The sequence below is a fragment of the Heterodontus francisci genome, chromosome 19 (genome assembly GCF_036365525.1).
Source record: "Heterodontus francisci isolate sHetFra1 chromosome 19, sHetFra1.hap1, whole genome shotgun sequence".
NCBI classification, from domain to species: domain Eukaryota; kingdom Metazoa; phylum Chordata; class Chondrichthyes; order Heterodontiformes; family Heterodontidae; genus Heterodontus; species Heterodontus francisci.
The window spans coordinates 70,148,327-70,167,225 of NC_090389.1; the positions used below are offsets into that span (position 1 = coordinate 70,148,327).

At 40.5% G+C, this 18,899-nt stretch overlaps 1 protein-coding gene across 1 annotated transcript in view; it reads right to left on the bottom strand.

Annotated features, from left to right (window-relative positions):
• iars1 (isoleucyl-tRNA synthetase 1) overlaps positions 1-18,899 on the bottom strand; it is a 216,003-nt gene that overhangs the window by 126,737 nt on the left and 70,367 nt on the right. Inside the window, exon 14 of the mRNA XM_068051875.1 lies at positions 3,613-3,739. Coding sequence (XP_067907976.1) covers positions 3,613-3,739 — 127 coding nt within the window. The remainder of the gene's footprint in view (positions 1-3,612; positions 3,740-18,899) is intronic.

Genomic DNA, 18,899 nt, shown 5'->3' on the forward strand with positions numbered 1-18,899 from the left:
AAAAAGGGTGCGAGGGATAGGCCAAATAATTATAGGCCAGTCAGTCGAACCTCGGTGTAAGTAAATTATTAGAATCAATTCTGAGGGATAGGATAAACTGCCACTTAGAAAGGCAGGGACAGATCAGGCATGGTCAGCATGGATTTGTTAAGGGAAGGTCATGTCTTACTATCTTAATTGAATTCTTTGAGAAAGTAACAAGGAGGATTGATGAGGATAGTGCAGTGGATGTGGTCTGCATGGATTTTAGTAAGGCATTTGACAAGGTCCCACATGGCATACTAATCATTAAAATGAAAGCCCATGGGATACAGGGGAATGGGGCAGGTTGGATCCAAAATTGGCTGGGACAGGAAACAAAGGGTAGAAGTCGACAGATGTTTTTGTGAATGGAAAGCTGTTTCCAGTGTCATTCCACAGGGCTCAATGTTGGGTCCCTTGCTGATTGTGGTATATATTAATGATTTGGACATAAATGTGGGAGGCATGATTGGGAAGTTTGTTAATGACACAAAAATTGGCCGTGTAGTTGATAGTGAAGAAGATAGCTGTGGACTCCAGAATGATATCAATGGTTTGGTTGAGTGGGTGGAAAAGTGGCAAATGGAATTCAATCCAGAGAAGTGTGAGGTAATGCACTTAGGGAAGGCAAATAAAGTGAGGGAATACACAATAAACAGGAGGATATTGAGAGGGGTAGAAGTGAGAGTCCTTGGAGTGCATGTCCAAAGGTCCCTAAAGGCAGCAGGACAGGTAGATAAAGTGGTGAAGGCGGCATATGGAATGCTTTCCATTATTGGCTGAGGCACAGAATACAAAAACAGGGACGTAATGCTGGAACTGTATAAAATGCTGGCTCGGCCACAGTTGGAGTACTGTGTACAGTTCTGGTAGCCACATTACAGGAAGGACATAGTTGCTCTGGAGAGAGTGCAGAGGAGATTTACAAGAATGTTGCCAGGGCTTGAAAGTTGCAGCTATGAGGAAAGACTGGATGCGCTAGGGTTGTTTTCCTTAGAACAGAGGTGGCTGAGGGGTGACTTAATTGAGGTGTACAAAATTATGAGGGGCTAGATGGAGTAGACAGGAATGGCCTGTTTCCCCTAGCAGAGAGGTCAACTACCAGGGGGCACAGATTTAAGGTGATTGGTAGAAAGATTAGAGGGGACATGAGGAGAAACCTTTTCACCCAGAGGGCGGTGGGTGTCTGGAACTCACTGCCAGGAATGGTGGTGGAGGCCGAAGCCCTCAATTCTTTTAAAAGGTACCTGGACATGCACCTGAAGTGCTGTAACCTGCAAGGCTATGGACCAGGTGCTGGAAAGTAGAATTAGATTGGGCAGCTCATTTTTTCAGCCGGCACGGACTCGACGGGCTAAATTTTTGTGCTGTAATTTTTCTATGGTTCTTTGTCAGCAGCGATTGCTGTTGCTTTGCCGCTGACCACAAAATCTAAGGCGTTACTTGTCCTACAACTTCTCTATGGTCTCTAATGATAAAGGTTCCCGGTGACATTAAGTGAATTTAAAAAGACGGAAACTTTTTTTTTAAAAAACTGTTCAGCAAATTCTTTGGTTCAATATACATTTCCAGCAAATGGTCACAGCAACAAAATGGCACACGACTCTTCTACTTCCTTTCTTTCCCAGAGAAGAAAATTGTGTTCCTTTAGGACAACATGGATTTCAAAAGAGAACGCCAGACATTTTTTTGCAAAATTAAAACAAATTCAACTAAAATCAAATTCTCAGGTCAAATAAAGTTTATCACAGAAGAAGAACTTCGCTTTCTTGTATAAGACAAGCTGTAAAATGGTTTTAGGAGCTACAGATGATTCAAAATATACAGAATTAAATCTAGAACCTCTTAAAATATATCTCAAAAGCCACATTTCCAAAAATGGGGAATTTTCTGACAACCAGAATGTCTTCCAGTGTCTGGTTTAAACATTATGTAAAAAATAATCCATAAAAATGTTTATCATGAGCAAATCATTTTGTACCCCAAGTTGCATACATTTAGTTATGTCATCAGGACACTGTTGCTAAAATAGATTAAAAACTTAACCTCCCAAATTAGATGACACAACAGAAGAAGAATCTGCCAGAATGTTTGTAAATCATTTGTCTGGAAACGCAGATGAGGCATCTGTAGAACATATTCCAATCAGTAAAGGTGTTACATAGGTTATGCTTATAATGTGAAAATATTAACCTGTCTGAATATTTTGCATCTCCACGAGATTAAATGGCTGCAGCAGGGCCATAAAGAACATGCTGGGGCAATTTATTCCCATTTTTACTCTCATTGTTCAGACTGGCCAAGAGAGTGTGGGAAAATGGCGCACTGACACGGAACACAAAAGTCCGAGTGTATCAGGCCTGTGTCCTCAGTACCTTGCTCTACGGCAGCGAGGCCTGGACAACGTATGCCAGCCAAGAGCGACGTCTCAATTCATTCCATCTTCGCTGCCTTCGGAGAATACTTGGCATCAGGTGGCAGGACTATATCTCCAACACAGAAGTCCTTGAAGCGGCCAACATCCCCAGCTTATACACACTACTGAGTCAGCGGCGCTTGAGATGGCTTGGCCATGTGAGCCGCATGGAAGATGGCAGGATCCCCAAAGACACATTGTACAGCGAGCTCGCCACTGGTATCAGACCCACCGGCCGTCCATGTCTCCGTTATAAAGACGTCTGCAAACGCGACATGAAATCGTGTGACATTGATCACAAGTCGTGGGAGTCAGTTGCCAGCATTCGCCAGAGCTGGCGGGCAGCCATAAAGACAGGGCTAAATTGTGGCGAGTCGAAGAGACTTAGTAGTTGGCAGGAAAAAAGACAGAGGCGCAAGGGGAGAGCCAACTGTCCAACAGCCCCAACAAACAAATTTCTCTGCAGCACCTGTGGAAGAGCCTGTTACTCCAGAATTGGCCTTTATAGCCACTCCAGGCGCTGCTTCACAAACCACTGACCACCTCCAGGCGCGTATCCATTGTCTCTCGAGATAAGGAGGCCCAAAAGAAATTAACCTGTCTGAATATTTTGCATCTCCACGAGATTAAATGGCTGCAGCAGGGCCATAAAGAACATGCTGGGGCAATTTATTCCCATTTTTACTCTCATTGTTGGTACTGCCAGGTCACATGCCACTTATCAGTAGGATAGGCAGGCAAATCCACTCAGCCATTGATGCATCTCAATCAGCAGCCAGGTGGTTATGTGAAAGCTGTATGCGAAGGACTCCCCTGCCTACTTACCTCCCTTTTATAAAGGAGATACTCCAGTTCCAGCTGCCACATAGTTAAAGAGGTTGGTTTTGATTAGAAACTGGGGTTGGGGATGGTGAAAAGTGAGTATGGAAATCAAATTGGTCTGTTGTTCCATTGTGTGGTGTCTGCATACAGCATTATTGCCCACTGTCAACAAAAGCATACTTCAGTCTGACCTACTGAAATGACAGTCAGCAAATTTACATCAGAAAATTGCAATCTCTTCTACTTCATTTCCTTCAATCAAAATACCTTACAACCATTTTAAGATTGCCAGGAACCTGATTTTTTTTCTTCACGCACAACATCTGGTTATTGCAGTTTACTTTATTACTCACCTCCTCAAAGTCTTCATTAACCCATAATGGGATGGGAGTTCCCCAGTATCTGTTCCGAGAAATGGCCCAATCACGTGCATCCTTCAACCAATTTCCAAACCTCTTTTCTCTGACAAATTCTGGTACCCTGTACAAGGCAATAGTGAGTACAAATTAAATGATTCAATTACAGTAAATAAAAGCATTACTTTGTTACTTCAGCTTATATTCAATATTTTCTATAGTCATGCCTCTGAGTAAGATGATCAAAGGTTCAAGTACCACTCCAGAGACTTGAACACATAATGGCTTAGAATTCACTGCAATGGAGATTTAGGCGACGAACACCATAAGCAAGACTACTGTGCCTCCCAATCCTCCTCTGGTAGATTTACACCAAACTTTGCTGGAAAAATATGAATATGCCACAGCAAACTCAGTGGGAACAGTGCGGCCAATGGCTGAATTAAAAATCCATTGCAATGTGACGCTACAGACCCAGAACAGTTTAAAATAGATGTTTAAAGGTTGAACTGATGGGCAGAAACAAGAACAAATTCATGTTAGAGACAGCTGATAAGCCTTAAGAACTTTAAAAAAACAACTGCTTGATTAGTTCATTGGAAGGAACCGTGATCACCCACTTTGCATTTAGGCTTTACGAACAACACAGAAACCAAAGGCTTTTAGCTTTCAATTGCTCAAGCAGTCTGTAATTCAGTGCTATTTAAGTGCACAAAGCACAGAAATAGCACCCAATGCAGTATTTCTCTCCAGCCATGATTTTCTTTTCTAGCTTTCTCCACTAACTGTCTTGAAATGATGCTTGCTGTTCGGATTCAAAGTAGCGTCCAATGACACAAATTTTCTAACCTCTGTTGATATGCAGGTGCGCAACCACATACATTTTACACCTAGCACTATTCCAAGGGGACTGTGTAATCCCACGGATTTGTTTTTTAATCAATTTGCCTTACTGGAGCTCAGAGTCCAGATTAGCAAGTGCAAGGAGTGAGTTGAAAATCAACAATTAAAATATTGGTGTTAACTGATACCCTTCTGATTCTGGACACTAGGTACTGGTAACCTACTATTTAACACTTAGCTGCCATTTAAAAACCTGGCAAAGCAAAAAGCAGGTGAGATAGCTTAGTGGCAAATGGTAGCTCTTGCTACAAACAACTTAGGAAACAGAAACTCAAGATAAGCATTATAAACTGTTTCCAAAGGATTTAAAATGCACATTTTTCTGAACAAAAAAAATCACAAACTTAGCACTATTTTTAATACAGTATTTTAAAAAAATATTTATTGATATCAGGATGTTCCCAAATCCTAAACATGCCTGCAGTGTTGTAGAATTTGTTTAAGCGCAGCAGTAATTGGCCAACTAAGCTGTATAATTCCAGAGGTACAGCTTACAGTCAGGTTCTCTCAAGTTAGTTGTTCTTCCCTAGTTTAAAGTAGAAAAATAGGGCTAGGAACAGCTGCAAAAAAGTACTGTTGTCTAAAATGCACATACTTCAACTTTTGGACTTCAGTATTTAATTTCCACTCTTGAATTCTTCCATCAAATAACGAGAAAAGAAAATTATAACAAAAGGTAACCACACAATTTTTTTAATGAAAATATTATTGACTGATTGGTAGATCAAATGGTTTGACGTCTGCCTATCGTTAATTTTGAATGGAGCAGGATTAGTGTTGAATCATTCACAGATTTATTCATTTTTAACTGTCTTGGTAGATAAATATTGCAGTGCATGAAGAACTTAAAATGTGCAGCCTCTCTACTAAAGTTTGCCCAAAGTATAGTGTCGTCAATCAGTTCTAATTAACAGTCCAAAATTCAATACTAACTTTCCGACTCATTTATATTTTTGGATTATTTTATTCATACTATTTAAGTAAGTTACTTTAGCTGTTACCTTTGTCAAACACAAGCGTGTACACAAAAGGGGGGGCGATCATCAGTATCCAATTCTCACAGGTCACACTCAACTTGTGTTGAATTACCAACTTCAATCGGCCTACTATAGATTTCATGTTTCATGAAAACAGACCAGCATGGGGAATATCAACTTGGCATTTACACAATTGCTTGCCTTTTTATCCATCCATACATCAAATGCAGCTAAATATAATGGTTGGTGGTTAGTCATATGACTGCTGCAATGATCCTTTGTGAACAGTTCAATTTCTGAGAAAAAGTAATTTTATATCTTTAAAGTGAAATATTGGGGCAAAATGCAAAGGACATGTGATTGCATAGAGGACCAAAGAAAAATTTTAGTCTTCAAATTTTTATTCATAGTACATTTCATTTACATTTTGCTTTTGACAAAAGGTCATCGACTCGAAATGTTAAGTCTGCTTCTCTCTCCACACATGCTGCCAGACCTGCTGAGTATTCCCAGTATTTTCTGTTATTATTTCAAATTTCCAACACCTGCAGTATTTTGTTTTTATACCTGAGGTTGCACTCATTATTCCCCTCAGGAAAATTCTAAACATTTCTATAGCCTATGCCAATGCTGCTTTATGGGTGGAGTGAAGTTGAGGAGCAATGCTAAAATACGACCAAAAGTATAACCTGACCAAGGCAGGAGGAGTGCACTGTTACTTCAGTCCCACTTCTCCACAGGTCACGACATATTTTTTATATTTTCCCACGTACTGAAACAGTCAATCAGATACACTATTTTAAAAATGTATTTAGCGATACAGCACTGAAACAGGCCCTTTGGCCCACCGAGTCTGTGCTGACCATCAACCACCCATTTATACTAATCCTACATTAATCCCATATTCCTACCACATCCCCACCTTCCTTCAATTCCCCTACCACCTACCTATACTAGGGGCAATTTATAATGGCCAATTTACCTATCAACCTGCAAGTCTTCGGCTGTGGGAGGAAACCGGAACACCCGGGGAAAACCCACGCAGTCACAGGGAGAACTTGCAAACTCCGCACAGGCAGTATCCAGAACTGAACCCAGGTCGCTGGAGCTGTGAGGCTGCGGTGCTAACCACTGTGCTGTCCCAGAATAGATCACACTAACCAGGTTTCTTTATGAAAAACAAAATTAACAGTTCATTATATAACAAGTTTTGACTAGCAATGAAGCAAAAACAATATCACACAAATCAATTTTTTGAAAATCCAACATGAAATTTTAAAAGTCTCCTTTATACCTAACCAAATTTTAAAGTCCCTTTTTACCTTGTCCCTTCACACAGACACACATACACCGGTTAACCGAAAAAAATTAAAAGGATTTTTACATCAGAGCTCTGTTACAGACAAAAACTTTGGTTAACTACTTGCTCATTTTTGAAGAGCAGATGAAAAATGTTGTTCCAAACTAGCAAACAGTCTAACTTCTGAGCACACGCAGGCAGGTCACTGAAATCTTTAGAACAGTTCTCTTCAGGCGGCGTTGATGAATCCGCACAGTGGTCTTTTATGGAATTTTTGGGAAGCGAGCTGGGTTGTGGTCTTCTGTCCTTTTTTGACACTTCAGCAGCACTTGACTTTATCTCCTTCCAGAAGGTAAAACACATTCACTCTCCAAAACAGAAAGCTTGTCAGTTTTTCTACCCATCCAGGTGCTCTCTGTTACTACTGGTCTTGTCCAATCAAAACAGCACCTGTCACTTTTCTGCCCCTGCTACCAGAGGTTAGGCTTAGAGCGGAAACCGTCATGTGACAAGTAGGAACATTGTTGCCAATCTAGCTCCTCAGTGTCCTCTTGATGGCTTCCCTTTTTTTTAAAAACTATAACATTTATTCAGTTTAACCATAAATTCCTTGAAAAATATTTTAACAAAAAAAAAATCACTTTCATAACAAACCACTGACTATTTTCTATTCCTTTCGCTTGCATCCACTCAGTAATGCATTTGCTGCCCAGCTCAAAGTTGGCAAATTACTGTCTAGCATAAATCACAGTTGTATCAGTCAAATCAGAGATTCAAGTCTGCCTGCTTCGAAATCTGGCAGAATCATTACTGAAACATTAGTATCCTCTAACCTAGTTTTAAAGCCATTTGTGAATATTTAGAGTAATAAGGAAGATTGATTTTTGAGTTGTGAAATCCTACTGCAAAGCACTGCAACAAGACTCACCTTATGCATATCATGATCAGGTATCAGTTTTAGAATAGCCCATCATATCTACTCATTTTTCAAAGCTCAATGCCTGTTCTAACACAGAAGGTATGTTTTGGTCAGCCATATGTATAAAATGGTCGGAATCCCATCACCATGATTAAGAGGCTCCCAAACCAGTATACTACAAAATCTACAGAGGTAAGAATCTTTGCCTGCAATGGATACATATTTGTGCCTTGTTACTGACTCATTCCACTTACCCAAGTCTAGAGAGCTCAGGAGTTGATTGGCAACAACAGCAGCCAAGATTGAGGGACCCCCCCACCCCCAAATGTGTACAGGGATACTGCTGGAGTTTAACAAGAAAACAAAAACAAGCAATTTACCACCAGACTACTGGTAAGTGATCTGCTGCTTGTTCACCAGCATCATTTTACCTCAGGATGTTATAGCATGAATCTCATCTACTCATGACATACCTACGTTTCTAGGTTCCTTGCAGAACCAGACTAACAAGTCAATTATCAACGGTATAGAACATAGAACAGTACAGCTGGTTTACAGATCTGATTACCAGGCCCACCATGGAAAATTGACTGTTTCCTTGGCAGACAAGGGGTGCATCCTTGTTAGGCTGACAGCACAAACCAGGAACTCTTGACAAGAGACATGATGCAATCATAAATGTATGGCTGAACTCTGCAAATGTTCTCAGTTAGCATTCTTTTCAAGGTACCATTGAAATGCCATGTTTTGATGAGTCCTTGTGGCTGTTCGGTAAAACGTAGGCAGCAAATCAATTATCTGAAGTGTCTTTTGTTTTTAATATTTCCCTATTCAGTCTCAACCTTTCACTATCCTCAAATGTCAACCAGCTGCCTTACCGAGCACTCCACTGCGATTATGCTCCTCTCAAATCCCAAGTTAAAGACAAGAAACATCACTCTTTTAAGATATATTATTTGATTTTAAAAACATTTATTATTATTACTTCCCTAAAATAAAACTGATGAGAGGACAAGGGTTTTTACTGACATTAACTTCACAAAATGCAGGACAAATCTAACTTGGACAATTACCAACATATCAGCCTACTCCCAATTAGAACCACAGAATTCAGAAACACAGAACGGTTACAGCACAAGAGACCATTCGGCCCATCATGTCTGCACCAGCTCTCTGAGTGGGCAATTCACTTAGTACTATTTCCCCCACCTTCTCCTCAAAACCCTGCACTTTCTTCCTTTTCAGATAACTATCTAATTCCCTTTTGAATGCCTCAATTGAACCAGCCTGCATCATACTCTCTGGCAATGCATTCCAGATCCTAAACACTCGCTGTGTGAAAAAGTTTTTCCTCTTGTTGCCATTACTTGGTTTACCAAATAGCTTAAACCTGTGCCCTCTCATTCTTGATCCTTTCACCAATGGGAGGTTCTCTGTATCTACTCTGTCCAGACCCCTCATGATTTTGAATGCCTCTATCAAATCTCCTCTCAACCTTCTCTCCTCCAAGGAAAACTGTCCCAACTTCTCCAATCTATCTTCATAAATGATGTTCCTCATCTCTGGAAACATTCTCGTATATCTTTTCTGCGCTCTCTCTAATGCCTTCACATGTTTCCATAAATGCGGCGCACAGAACTGGACGCAATACTCCAGTTGAGGCCGAACCAATGTTTTACACAAGTTTACCATAACCTCCTTGCCCTTGCACTCTATGCCCCTAGTAATAAAGCCCAGGATACTGTATGCTTTATTAACCACTCTCTCAACCTATCCTGCCACCTTCAATGACTTCTGCATATATACACCCAGGTTCCTCTGCTCCTGCACCCCCTTTAGAGTTGTACCCTTTATTTTACATTGTATCACAATGTTCTTCCTACCAAATTATGAATCAGTTAATACTTCTTCACATTGAACTTCATTTGCCACTTGTCCTCTCATTCCACCAACTTGTCTACGTCCTTTTGAAAGTCCACACTATCGTCCTCATAATGCTTCCAAGTGTCATATCATCCACAAATTTTGAAATTGTGCCCAGTAGACCAAGGTCTGGGTCATTCATAGATATTAGGAAGAGCAAGGGTCCCGACACTGATCCCCAAGTAAATATCCTACAAACCTTCCTCCAGTCCAAAAACATCCATTAACCACTATTCTCGGTTTCCTATCGCTCAGCCAATTTCGTATCCATGTTATTATGGTCCCATTTATTCCACGAGCTATAACTTTGCTCACAAGTCTGTTGTACGGTACTGTATCAAATGCCTTTTGAAAGTCCATGTACACCACATCAACAGCAGTATCTTCATCAATCCTCTCTGTTACCTCTTCAAAAAACTCCAGCAAATTAAACACTATTTTCCCTCAAATCTGTGCTGGCTTTCCTTAATTAACCCGCATTTGTTCAAGTAAATATTAACTTTGTCCCGAATTATTGTTTTTAGAAATTTCCCCACCACCGGACTTGAAGTGATTGGCCTGCAGTTGCTGGGCTTATCTTTACATCCTTTTTTGAACAATTATCAGCAAAGCGATGGAAGGAGTTGTCCAAAATGCCATCAAACAGTACCTACTCACTTAAGCCAACAACTGAAATAAATTTCAAGTAAATTCATTAACTGCCTCTTTGTGATAGGAACCAAGATATCCCCCCCGCCCAACCCCGTCCCCTCCACCCCATCTTTGTTCTACAAAAAGGAACGTCATCTTCCAGCTTCCAGTTCTGGAGGAGTCTACACCAAAAATAGTAATTTTTTTCATTTTCTGAAGCTGACCTTCCTGCTACATATTCACAGCATTTTATGTTTCTACCAAATATTTCCAGTATTTGCAGCTTATGTGAAACGCTTCTTGCATTGGTCTATACGTAAGTCAGGTTCCAATAACACAATCCTAGTTGAGGCGCTGCTTCACAAACCACTGACCACCTCCAGGCGCGTATCCATTGTCTCTCGAGATAAGGAGGCCAAAGAAAGAAGTTGAGACATAACCAGAGGTCTGCACTAGCCATTAACAACGGACCATTAAAATTAAGGCTCTTTCAAAATACCAGTTTTGACTTCTACATAAAGCTGAGAACAAAAAGCATTAAATGGTTCCATCTTGTGGTATAAATTCACATAACATCGTTATAAAAATCTAATGTAAATTCAAACTGCTAACTTGCACGAAGTACTTGCAAACCAACTCTGTGCCCTAAGGTCATGTGGATTAATTGTACTGCCAATCAAACTCATGCACAAGACAGTGAAATTATACCTATCTGGTGGTTTGGCTTTATTTCAATGAATTACGAAGACTTGATGGTATTAATGCTGAACTATGGACAAGTTTTAATAATAAGGCCAATATAATTGTTCTAGCAAGTTTCCACTCCAGTTTCACCATCCAGCCTCACTGTTTTCACTCAACCAAAAGAAAATGTACATAAGAGGTTACTGATAGTGCCATTCTGTCAACAAGATGCACATTTTGCAAAGCAGAATTCATTCATGTTAATCTTCTTTAAACTTCTCAGGGACACATTATTCTGCCCCAAGATATTTCCAACCAAAACAAAAACTTGTCCAGAAAAAAGGTAGTAGCTAAACATCAGACAAGGTTAGAAATGAACAGAGCAAAAGCTGCACACTCAATATGGACGTGGTAAGGGTCTATCGCCAGAATCTCAGTAGCATAGCTAGCAAAAAAATCCAAAATTGATATCTCAAATCTACTGGAAAACTACTTGACATGTAAAATAGAACCTAAATACAATGGGCTGAATTTTACCAGCCTCCCCTGATATCGGGGGTCGTGGCAGGGGGTGCACGGAAAATACTTCCAGGAGAGGCCCAACATGGGCCTCGATGCCAGGAAGGCCCCATCCCATTTTACTGATGGCGGCGAGGCGTCGGGGCAGCCCCTACCCCTGCTGCTTGGCAGCAGAACCTTAATTTAAATATTTACATAAATTATAATGGTGCATATTACACTTACTCTGTCCCCACAGCTGTCCCACACCCTTATTCCAGCTGGCAGCCAGAACTCCCATGCCTTCGGGTGGGGGTGGGGGGGGGGGGGAGCAACAACAACGAATGTGATTGGTTAAGGGGATGGTGGGAAGGGGTTGAAGGTTAAAGGAAAGAAAGTTGGGGGGGGGGGGGGAAAAGGTCATGATCGAACATTTACTTTTTTGAGGGGAGAGGACAAATGATCAATGGATTCTTCATTGGGGGGGCTGTGGGAGAGGGGACTGGAAGTGTGAGTAAAATTTTATTTCAATTTATTGCAAAACCTGTCACTTTAAAACTTTAAATGTAACTGAAGGGCTTGAAGCCCTTTAAAAATGACTCCAGTGCCTGTGCGGCGGCACCGGATGCTGTTGACAAGGACAGAGCGGCCGCCCCCTCTACGTCAACGCTTTTTAAAAATTCAGCCCAATGTTTCTACACATCATGTCACTATCATATATGTTGTTTACACTGTAATTACTCAAACCACTGGAGAAAACTAATGTATTACTCTAAATTAAAATGAGTTTGATATCCAAAATGCCTTCTTTTAAGGCACCATCCATGGAGAGAGAAACAGAGATAACATTGCAGGTATTTACAGCATTTTCTGCTTTTATTTCAGAGTTCTAGCATTCGCAGTATTTGGTTTTTGACTTCTTTTAAGTTCCCTTCACTTTAAAAAAAAAAGTGCCGAATATTTGTGGTGCTAATGCACAGAACTGTATTTTACAACCCTTGATCTAATCATAAAACAAAACACTGAAGTTTGAAAATCTGCTATTTGAGTACTATTGTATTATGCGCAAATAGTAATGAAATACATTTCATTTACTTCAAATAAAGTATGAAAGTAAGATATAAAACTCCTTGAATCAAAATCAAAGTTGCTTCAGGTCCTTAAGAGCCGCTTTAATTGACATTATTGGCAGCAATATTACTGCTATTTTATTTCCACCATCAAATAACTAAAAGTACATTTTTTTTCTAAAAACGAATAGGACTTTGGATACCAGAGTTGCCATTTTCAAAGTGGGTTATATAAGAAAATTGCTTTTATGCTCCACCCACAACCTGCAGCTTCAATCCTTCAATTACTCAACATGACCCAGGAACAAAAAGGAAAGTGGGACTACTTAGGATAGAAGTATGCGAAGTAAAAATGTAATTTAATAATAAAGAGGATAACTAGAAATCATTCTGTGGAGATGCAGGTACATTACACCAATTTCAAAATTAAAGTACAATATGCTTCTCATGTCACATTAAGATGTTTGGTACCAGCAACGTTTCAGCACAGAAGAGGGATGGAATAGAAGGAGAAAGACATTTTGACCATCACAAGAAATCCTCATCTCAGTAAGACTGTAACCCAACTATTCTAGTGGTTACTTGCAATCAGTACAGACATGGGTTGTTGGAAAATGGAACCCCTAATCCACTTTGCATACAGAATTTGTTTAACCTTTATACCCAGTATTTTTCAAAGAAAAGTTTCTGCAAGAAAATACAGAGTGCTGCACAAATGGGTGTCTGATCAAGTCAATAACTACATAAAGTTCAATTCAAACAATACAAATTAAGTTTAAAAAAAGATACAGGACAGGGAACATCTCTAGCCACACACATACGCACAAGCAAATAAGCCAGGATAAGTCGGTAACAGGATCTTACCCTGGGGCATCCCTTCAAACTAGCTTTAAAACACATACTACTTTGTTCTTCTGTCAATTTACTGTCTTATTTGCAGCAGTTCATTATGACAAAGCAAAGCGTAGCGTAACCATTTTTAGTGGTAGTGTCAAGAAGGCTGAAAAGCTGCAAGGTGCCTGATGATTCATAATTTCCATTAATACACGGATGAGACACAAAACATTATTTAGCAAGCGAGGGTACTGGAAGTCAAAGCCAGCTACTCAGATATCAGGTGAATTTTAAAGCCCAAAAACAGGTGGATTTGGCTCGGGTGGGATGTTAACATGTTACAAATCTCAAACGCAAACCCACCCGCGTGAAACCCGCCTACTTCCAGTTTTAACAGAGGCGGGACAGGGAGTGGATGACCAATCATCTCTCTGGAGGCAGGTAGGCTCATTTAAATATTTTACTGAGGCTGTCTGTCTCATTTTTCCCCTCATTTCTAGGTTTAACTCTGGTCAACAGAGGCCATGGGAAATCCAGCAGCTAAAAGGGAGACGTGGCAGCTAAAGAGAGGCATGGACTGCTGATTCAGCAACTAAATGACTTTCTGGCACTGCTTATGGTTAAAAGGAGCAGGAGTGCTCAATGCTTCCCAACACCCCAAGTTTACCTGCAAACCACTCCCACAATTGAGGGGCTATATTAATGTCAGTTCTTGTTGAGGTAAATTGGTATACCGATGCAAATTAGAGCTGAGAATTATAGGTTAAACAGACAGAGGTCAACAATGTGGATTGGCTATAAGCAAAGAGATGGGCAGTACAGAATCAGGCAGGGAGGAAATTATCTCTGGAAATCAGTCAGGGGGTCACAATTGCTGCCTTATTTTCCATTGTGAAGCTTGATTACAATTTTAATAGCCTTTTTAAAAAAAAAGTGACAAAAATTGTCAAATCATATCCTGCCCTTAGCTTTAGCAGTACCCAAGGGAAACCCAATCTTCTAGATTTCCCGGATGCAAAACAGCCCCCTCCACTCCCTCTCCACAAATATCAGGGCCATCATGTCTATGAATCAAAACCAGTGCATCTATTTGCAAGGCCATCAATTACCAATTTTTTCCAGTTAAGTTTAGTCGTTGAAAAGGGATGCATTTTAAGACATGCATCAAGGATAAAGACCATTTTCCTCGAGTATTCCTTCAAGAATTTGAAAATAAATTTTATTGGAAATCAAGAAACAGAAGCCATTTTGCAACTTCAAAATGTAATAGTTCTGCCAAAAAATGATCTCCTAAAATTAATTTGTGGTTTCATTCAAGAATCGCTCACCAAAAAATTGCAAAGAACTAATACAGACTTGGATCATGCACAAAATGTGCATTTTCTTTTTGAGCAGAGACCCATGTGCATCCATTTTAAAATAAACCATTTTTAAATAAGCAAAAAAATGTTTTAATAATTCCTTGCTTTCAATGTTGTGTCAAATATCCCAAAAAATATACAACATAATTCAAGATATAGGACTTCACTTCTTTTGAGTACAGACTATACTATGAATTCATCTGGGTATGGCAAAGGAAGTTCACCATGCAAACAAACACTTGCTATGCAGGGCAGCAAGAGATTTTACATGTTAAATTAATATAACTTGAAACAAACCTGATTACTGAACATCAGATCCAGAAACAAATTGCAACAATGTGGTTCGACGTTGTGGTGGTGGGGAGTGTGTTGGTTTGGTGCGCAAGGACAAAAGGTGGTGATGGAAAAGCAGAGGCATATAATTTTGACCTAATTGGTACAGAAGTCCAAGGCCCCTCTTACACTGTTGGAAATGAGTGTGGAGAGGCAGGGGTAGAAGGGTTTAAGAAGACTGTTGGCTATTCAGCCAATCGTGCCTGCCCCACCATTCAATATGATCATGGCTGATCATCCACTTCAATGCCTTTTTCCCCACACTATCCTCATATCCCCTTATGTCATTTGTATTTAGAAATCTGTCAATCTCTGCTTTAAATAATTTAATTAAATAATACTGCAACAGATTAATGTCTTCCAAATTACAACACACTGATTCAGTTTTTGTTTGGTGGGTCTGATCTAATGGAGGTCAAGGTTTCAGACTGTTACTAGTTTTATTTTAAAAAAGACTATCTAAAATTGAGATCAAGCTTCACAATGAAAACTAAGACAGCAACTCTGACCCTTGACTGATTTCCGGAGGTATTTTCCCCTTCCTGACTCTGTACTTGCCCATCTCTATGCTTATACTCACTCCACATTCTTGTCTTCTGTCTGTTTACCTATAATTCTCAGCTGTAATTTGTATTACAACAGTGACTGCACTTCAAAAGTACCTCATTAGCGGTAAAGCATTTCAAGAAATTGTGAAAAGTGCTATATAAATGCAAGTCTTTCTTTTTCTTGCTCCAATTTCTATCAGCGCACCAGTTTATTTCAGCACCTTAAATGTAGTAAAACATCCCAAGGTGCTTCACAGGAACATTATCAAACACTGAGCCACATAAGAAGCAGGAGAGGCAACAAAAAAACTTGATAAAAGAGGTAGGTTTTAAGGAGTGTCTTAAAGGATGAGAGAGGGGTAGTGAGGCAGAGACGCTTAAGGAGGGAATTCCAGAGCTTAGGGCCCAGGCAGCTGAAGGCATGGCTGCCAATGGTGGAGCGATTAAAATCGGGGATGCTCAACAAGCCAGAATTGGAGGAGTACAGATATCTGAGGGTTGTATGGCTGGAGTAAATTACAGCAATAGGTAACTGCAAGTTATTGTGTTGTTGTTGAGGTAAATTGGTCGGTTAATTCAAAATAGAGCTAGGAAGTATAGGTAAAACTGACAGAGGACAACAGTGTAGAACGACTATAAGCATAGAGGTGGACAAATACAGAATCAAGTAGGGAAAAAACCCTCTGGAAATGAGCAAGCTGTCACAGTTTCTGCCTTAGTTTCCAGTTCTGTACTATTTCACCTAGCTTCATTCTGTGACCTATCATTGCTGGTCTGAATTTTCAATGAACAATGTACGTAGAGATCAGTGCCCACATTCCAAAATGTTATTCCTGACTATATCTTGTAATTAATTTGCACTGAAGGAACAGAAGTCAAGTGGCTACTGGGAAGATTGTTGACCTGAAAAAAAGTTATATATAGCTTTGTTTCACACTTTTTAAATTTTTTTTTTAAGAGATACAGCACTGAAACAGGCCCTTCAGACCACCGAGTCTGTGCCGACCATCAGCCACCCATTTATACTAATCCTACACTAATCGCATATTCCTACCACATCCCCACCTGTCCCTATATTTCCCTACCACCTACCTATACTAGGGGCAATTTATAATGGCCAATTTACCTATCAACCTGCAAGTCTTTGGCATGTGGCAGGAAACCCACTCAGACACAGGGAGAACTTGCAAACTCCACACAGGCAGTACCCAGAATTGAACCCGGGTCGCTGGAGCTGTGAGGCTGCAGTGCTAGCCACTGCGCCACTCCTGTTGAGTGTAGTAACTAGTTGGTGCTTGTTCCATACAGCCTGGGCATCTTTTTCAAAGTTGAATTTGTCTATGATGAAAGGTAGATTTCTTCCACTCTGTACTTCAGTTTTTCACATAAATACAAACACTACTTGAGTGGAAGAAGATACGGCATAGCGGAATAGAATACTGTCTTTTCCTTTTGGAAACTCAAGATTGACTTTGGTTCAGACTCAGGAGATGAGTTTCCTTTGTAGGCTGAAAGGCCCAATATGAAATGGCCAGACTTAGGCCAGTTCCACTGGGCACAAGCTCAAAGTACAAAAGTACCTATAAATTGGCTCCCCATTGATGAAAGCAGTAATGATAGTTGTAATAGGAGGCAAAAAATTCCACATCAGCGATAGCACCACCACTGTGACTTAAAGATGGTCCCAAACCCACCACCTAGAATAAAGGTAGCAAGGTGCATTGGAACATCATCACCTCCAAGTCAAACACCAGCCCGATTTGTGCATATATCACCATTCCTTCGTCATCAAAATCCTGGGACTTCCCACCCAGCAGCACTGCAGCAGTTCAAGGCGGCAGCTCAGCACCACCTTCTCAATGCAACCTGGAATGGGCAATAAATGCTGTCCTTTCCAGTGACACTGGTATTCCAAAAATGAATTTAAAAAGCCTCATTTCAAACGTCTGTTGCAGAAAGAGATGACCTGTCCACTTTGGGAGCTACAACAATGGAAATGATCAGTAATGAAATACAATTGCTGTTTCACCTCTTGCAGCAAGTCAGTGAATTAAAATTTATTGAAACTTTGTGTGTTTTAAAATCACCTCAGACTGAAACTGAATGAATTTTACATGAAAGTTAGTGACTAATGCTTAAATGCTTTGATATATCATTATTTCCAACAGCTAATTTAAATGCCATTCAGAATACTTTTAAGGTTAAAGTTGTGGGAACCCTTTCTGGAAATGCTGCAGATAGAATGGTATCAAGTTTGGCAAATAAAAATTAAATATGAAAACTGTAAAGCTCTTTTCTTCTTAGGAAGTCCCTCAGGACCAAGGATGATTTGCTTCCACTCCGGTTCAGTGCGTTCTAACATGGCTAACAAGTCCAATGCATGAACCGCAGACTCTACCACATGTGGGGATGGTGATGTTTGAAGAGTTGGATAGGCGAGCTACTTGGGGGGTCTGTGCACTCCTTCTGCTTCCTGGACCTGGTTTCTGCGTGCTCCTGTGTCGAAATCTCACAAGGTGCGCAGTACCTTCCCAAATGCACCTTCTCCACTTTGAGCGATCGAGGGACAGGGACTTCCATGAGTCGGTGGGTACGATGGATTTCTTCAGGGATGCTTTGAGAATGTGCTGAAAGCGTTTACTCTGTCCTTCTGGAAGTGTTGTGCTGCAGCAAAACTCAGAGTAGGGCAGTTGCTTCGGGAGCCTGGTGTCAGGAATGCCAGTGATGTGGCCCGCCCAGCAAACTTGGTTTTAGGTGATTAGCACCTCGATGCTGGGAATACTGGCTTGGGAGAGGATGCGGACAACAGACCACTGATCCTGCCAACAAATGTTTAGAATTTTGAGGAGACAGCATTGGTAGTATTTCATCAGTGCCTTAAGCAGCCTGCCATAGATTGTCCAAGTCTCTGAAGTAAAAAGTGCAGGGATCACTGCTGCCCAGTACACCATGACCACAGTCCCAGGTTTGAGCTCCTGGTCCTTGAATATTCTCTTCCTTAGTCAGCCGAACGCAGAACTGGCACATTGAAGACAGTGGTGGATTTTGTCATCTATGTGTGCCTTTGTTCAGAGGAAACTCCCGAGATTTGCAAACCACTCATGTTTTCCAGGGTCTAGCCATAAAGCTAATATATGCACGGTAAACAACAACAGTTATTTTGAATAAGATCCTAAAATGCACAGCTCCGAGTAGTGAGGGCACTTCTGAATTACTTATTACTGTGCTCTTTTTCCGGACATATTAACCCCAATAAAAACAAGGAGTATTTATGCTATAGAATCCAACCAGTACATCAAAAATA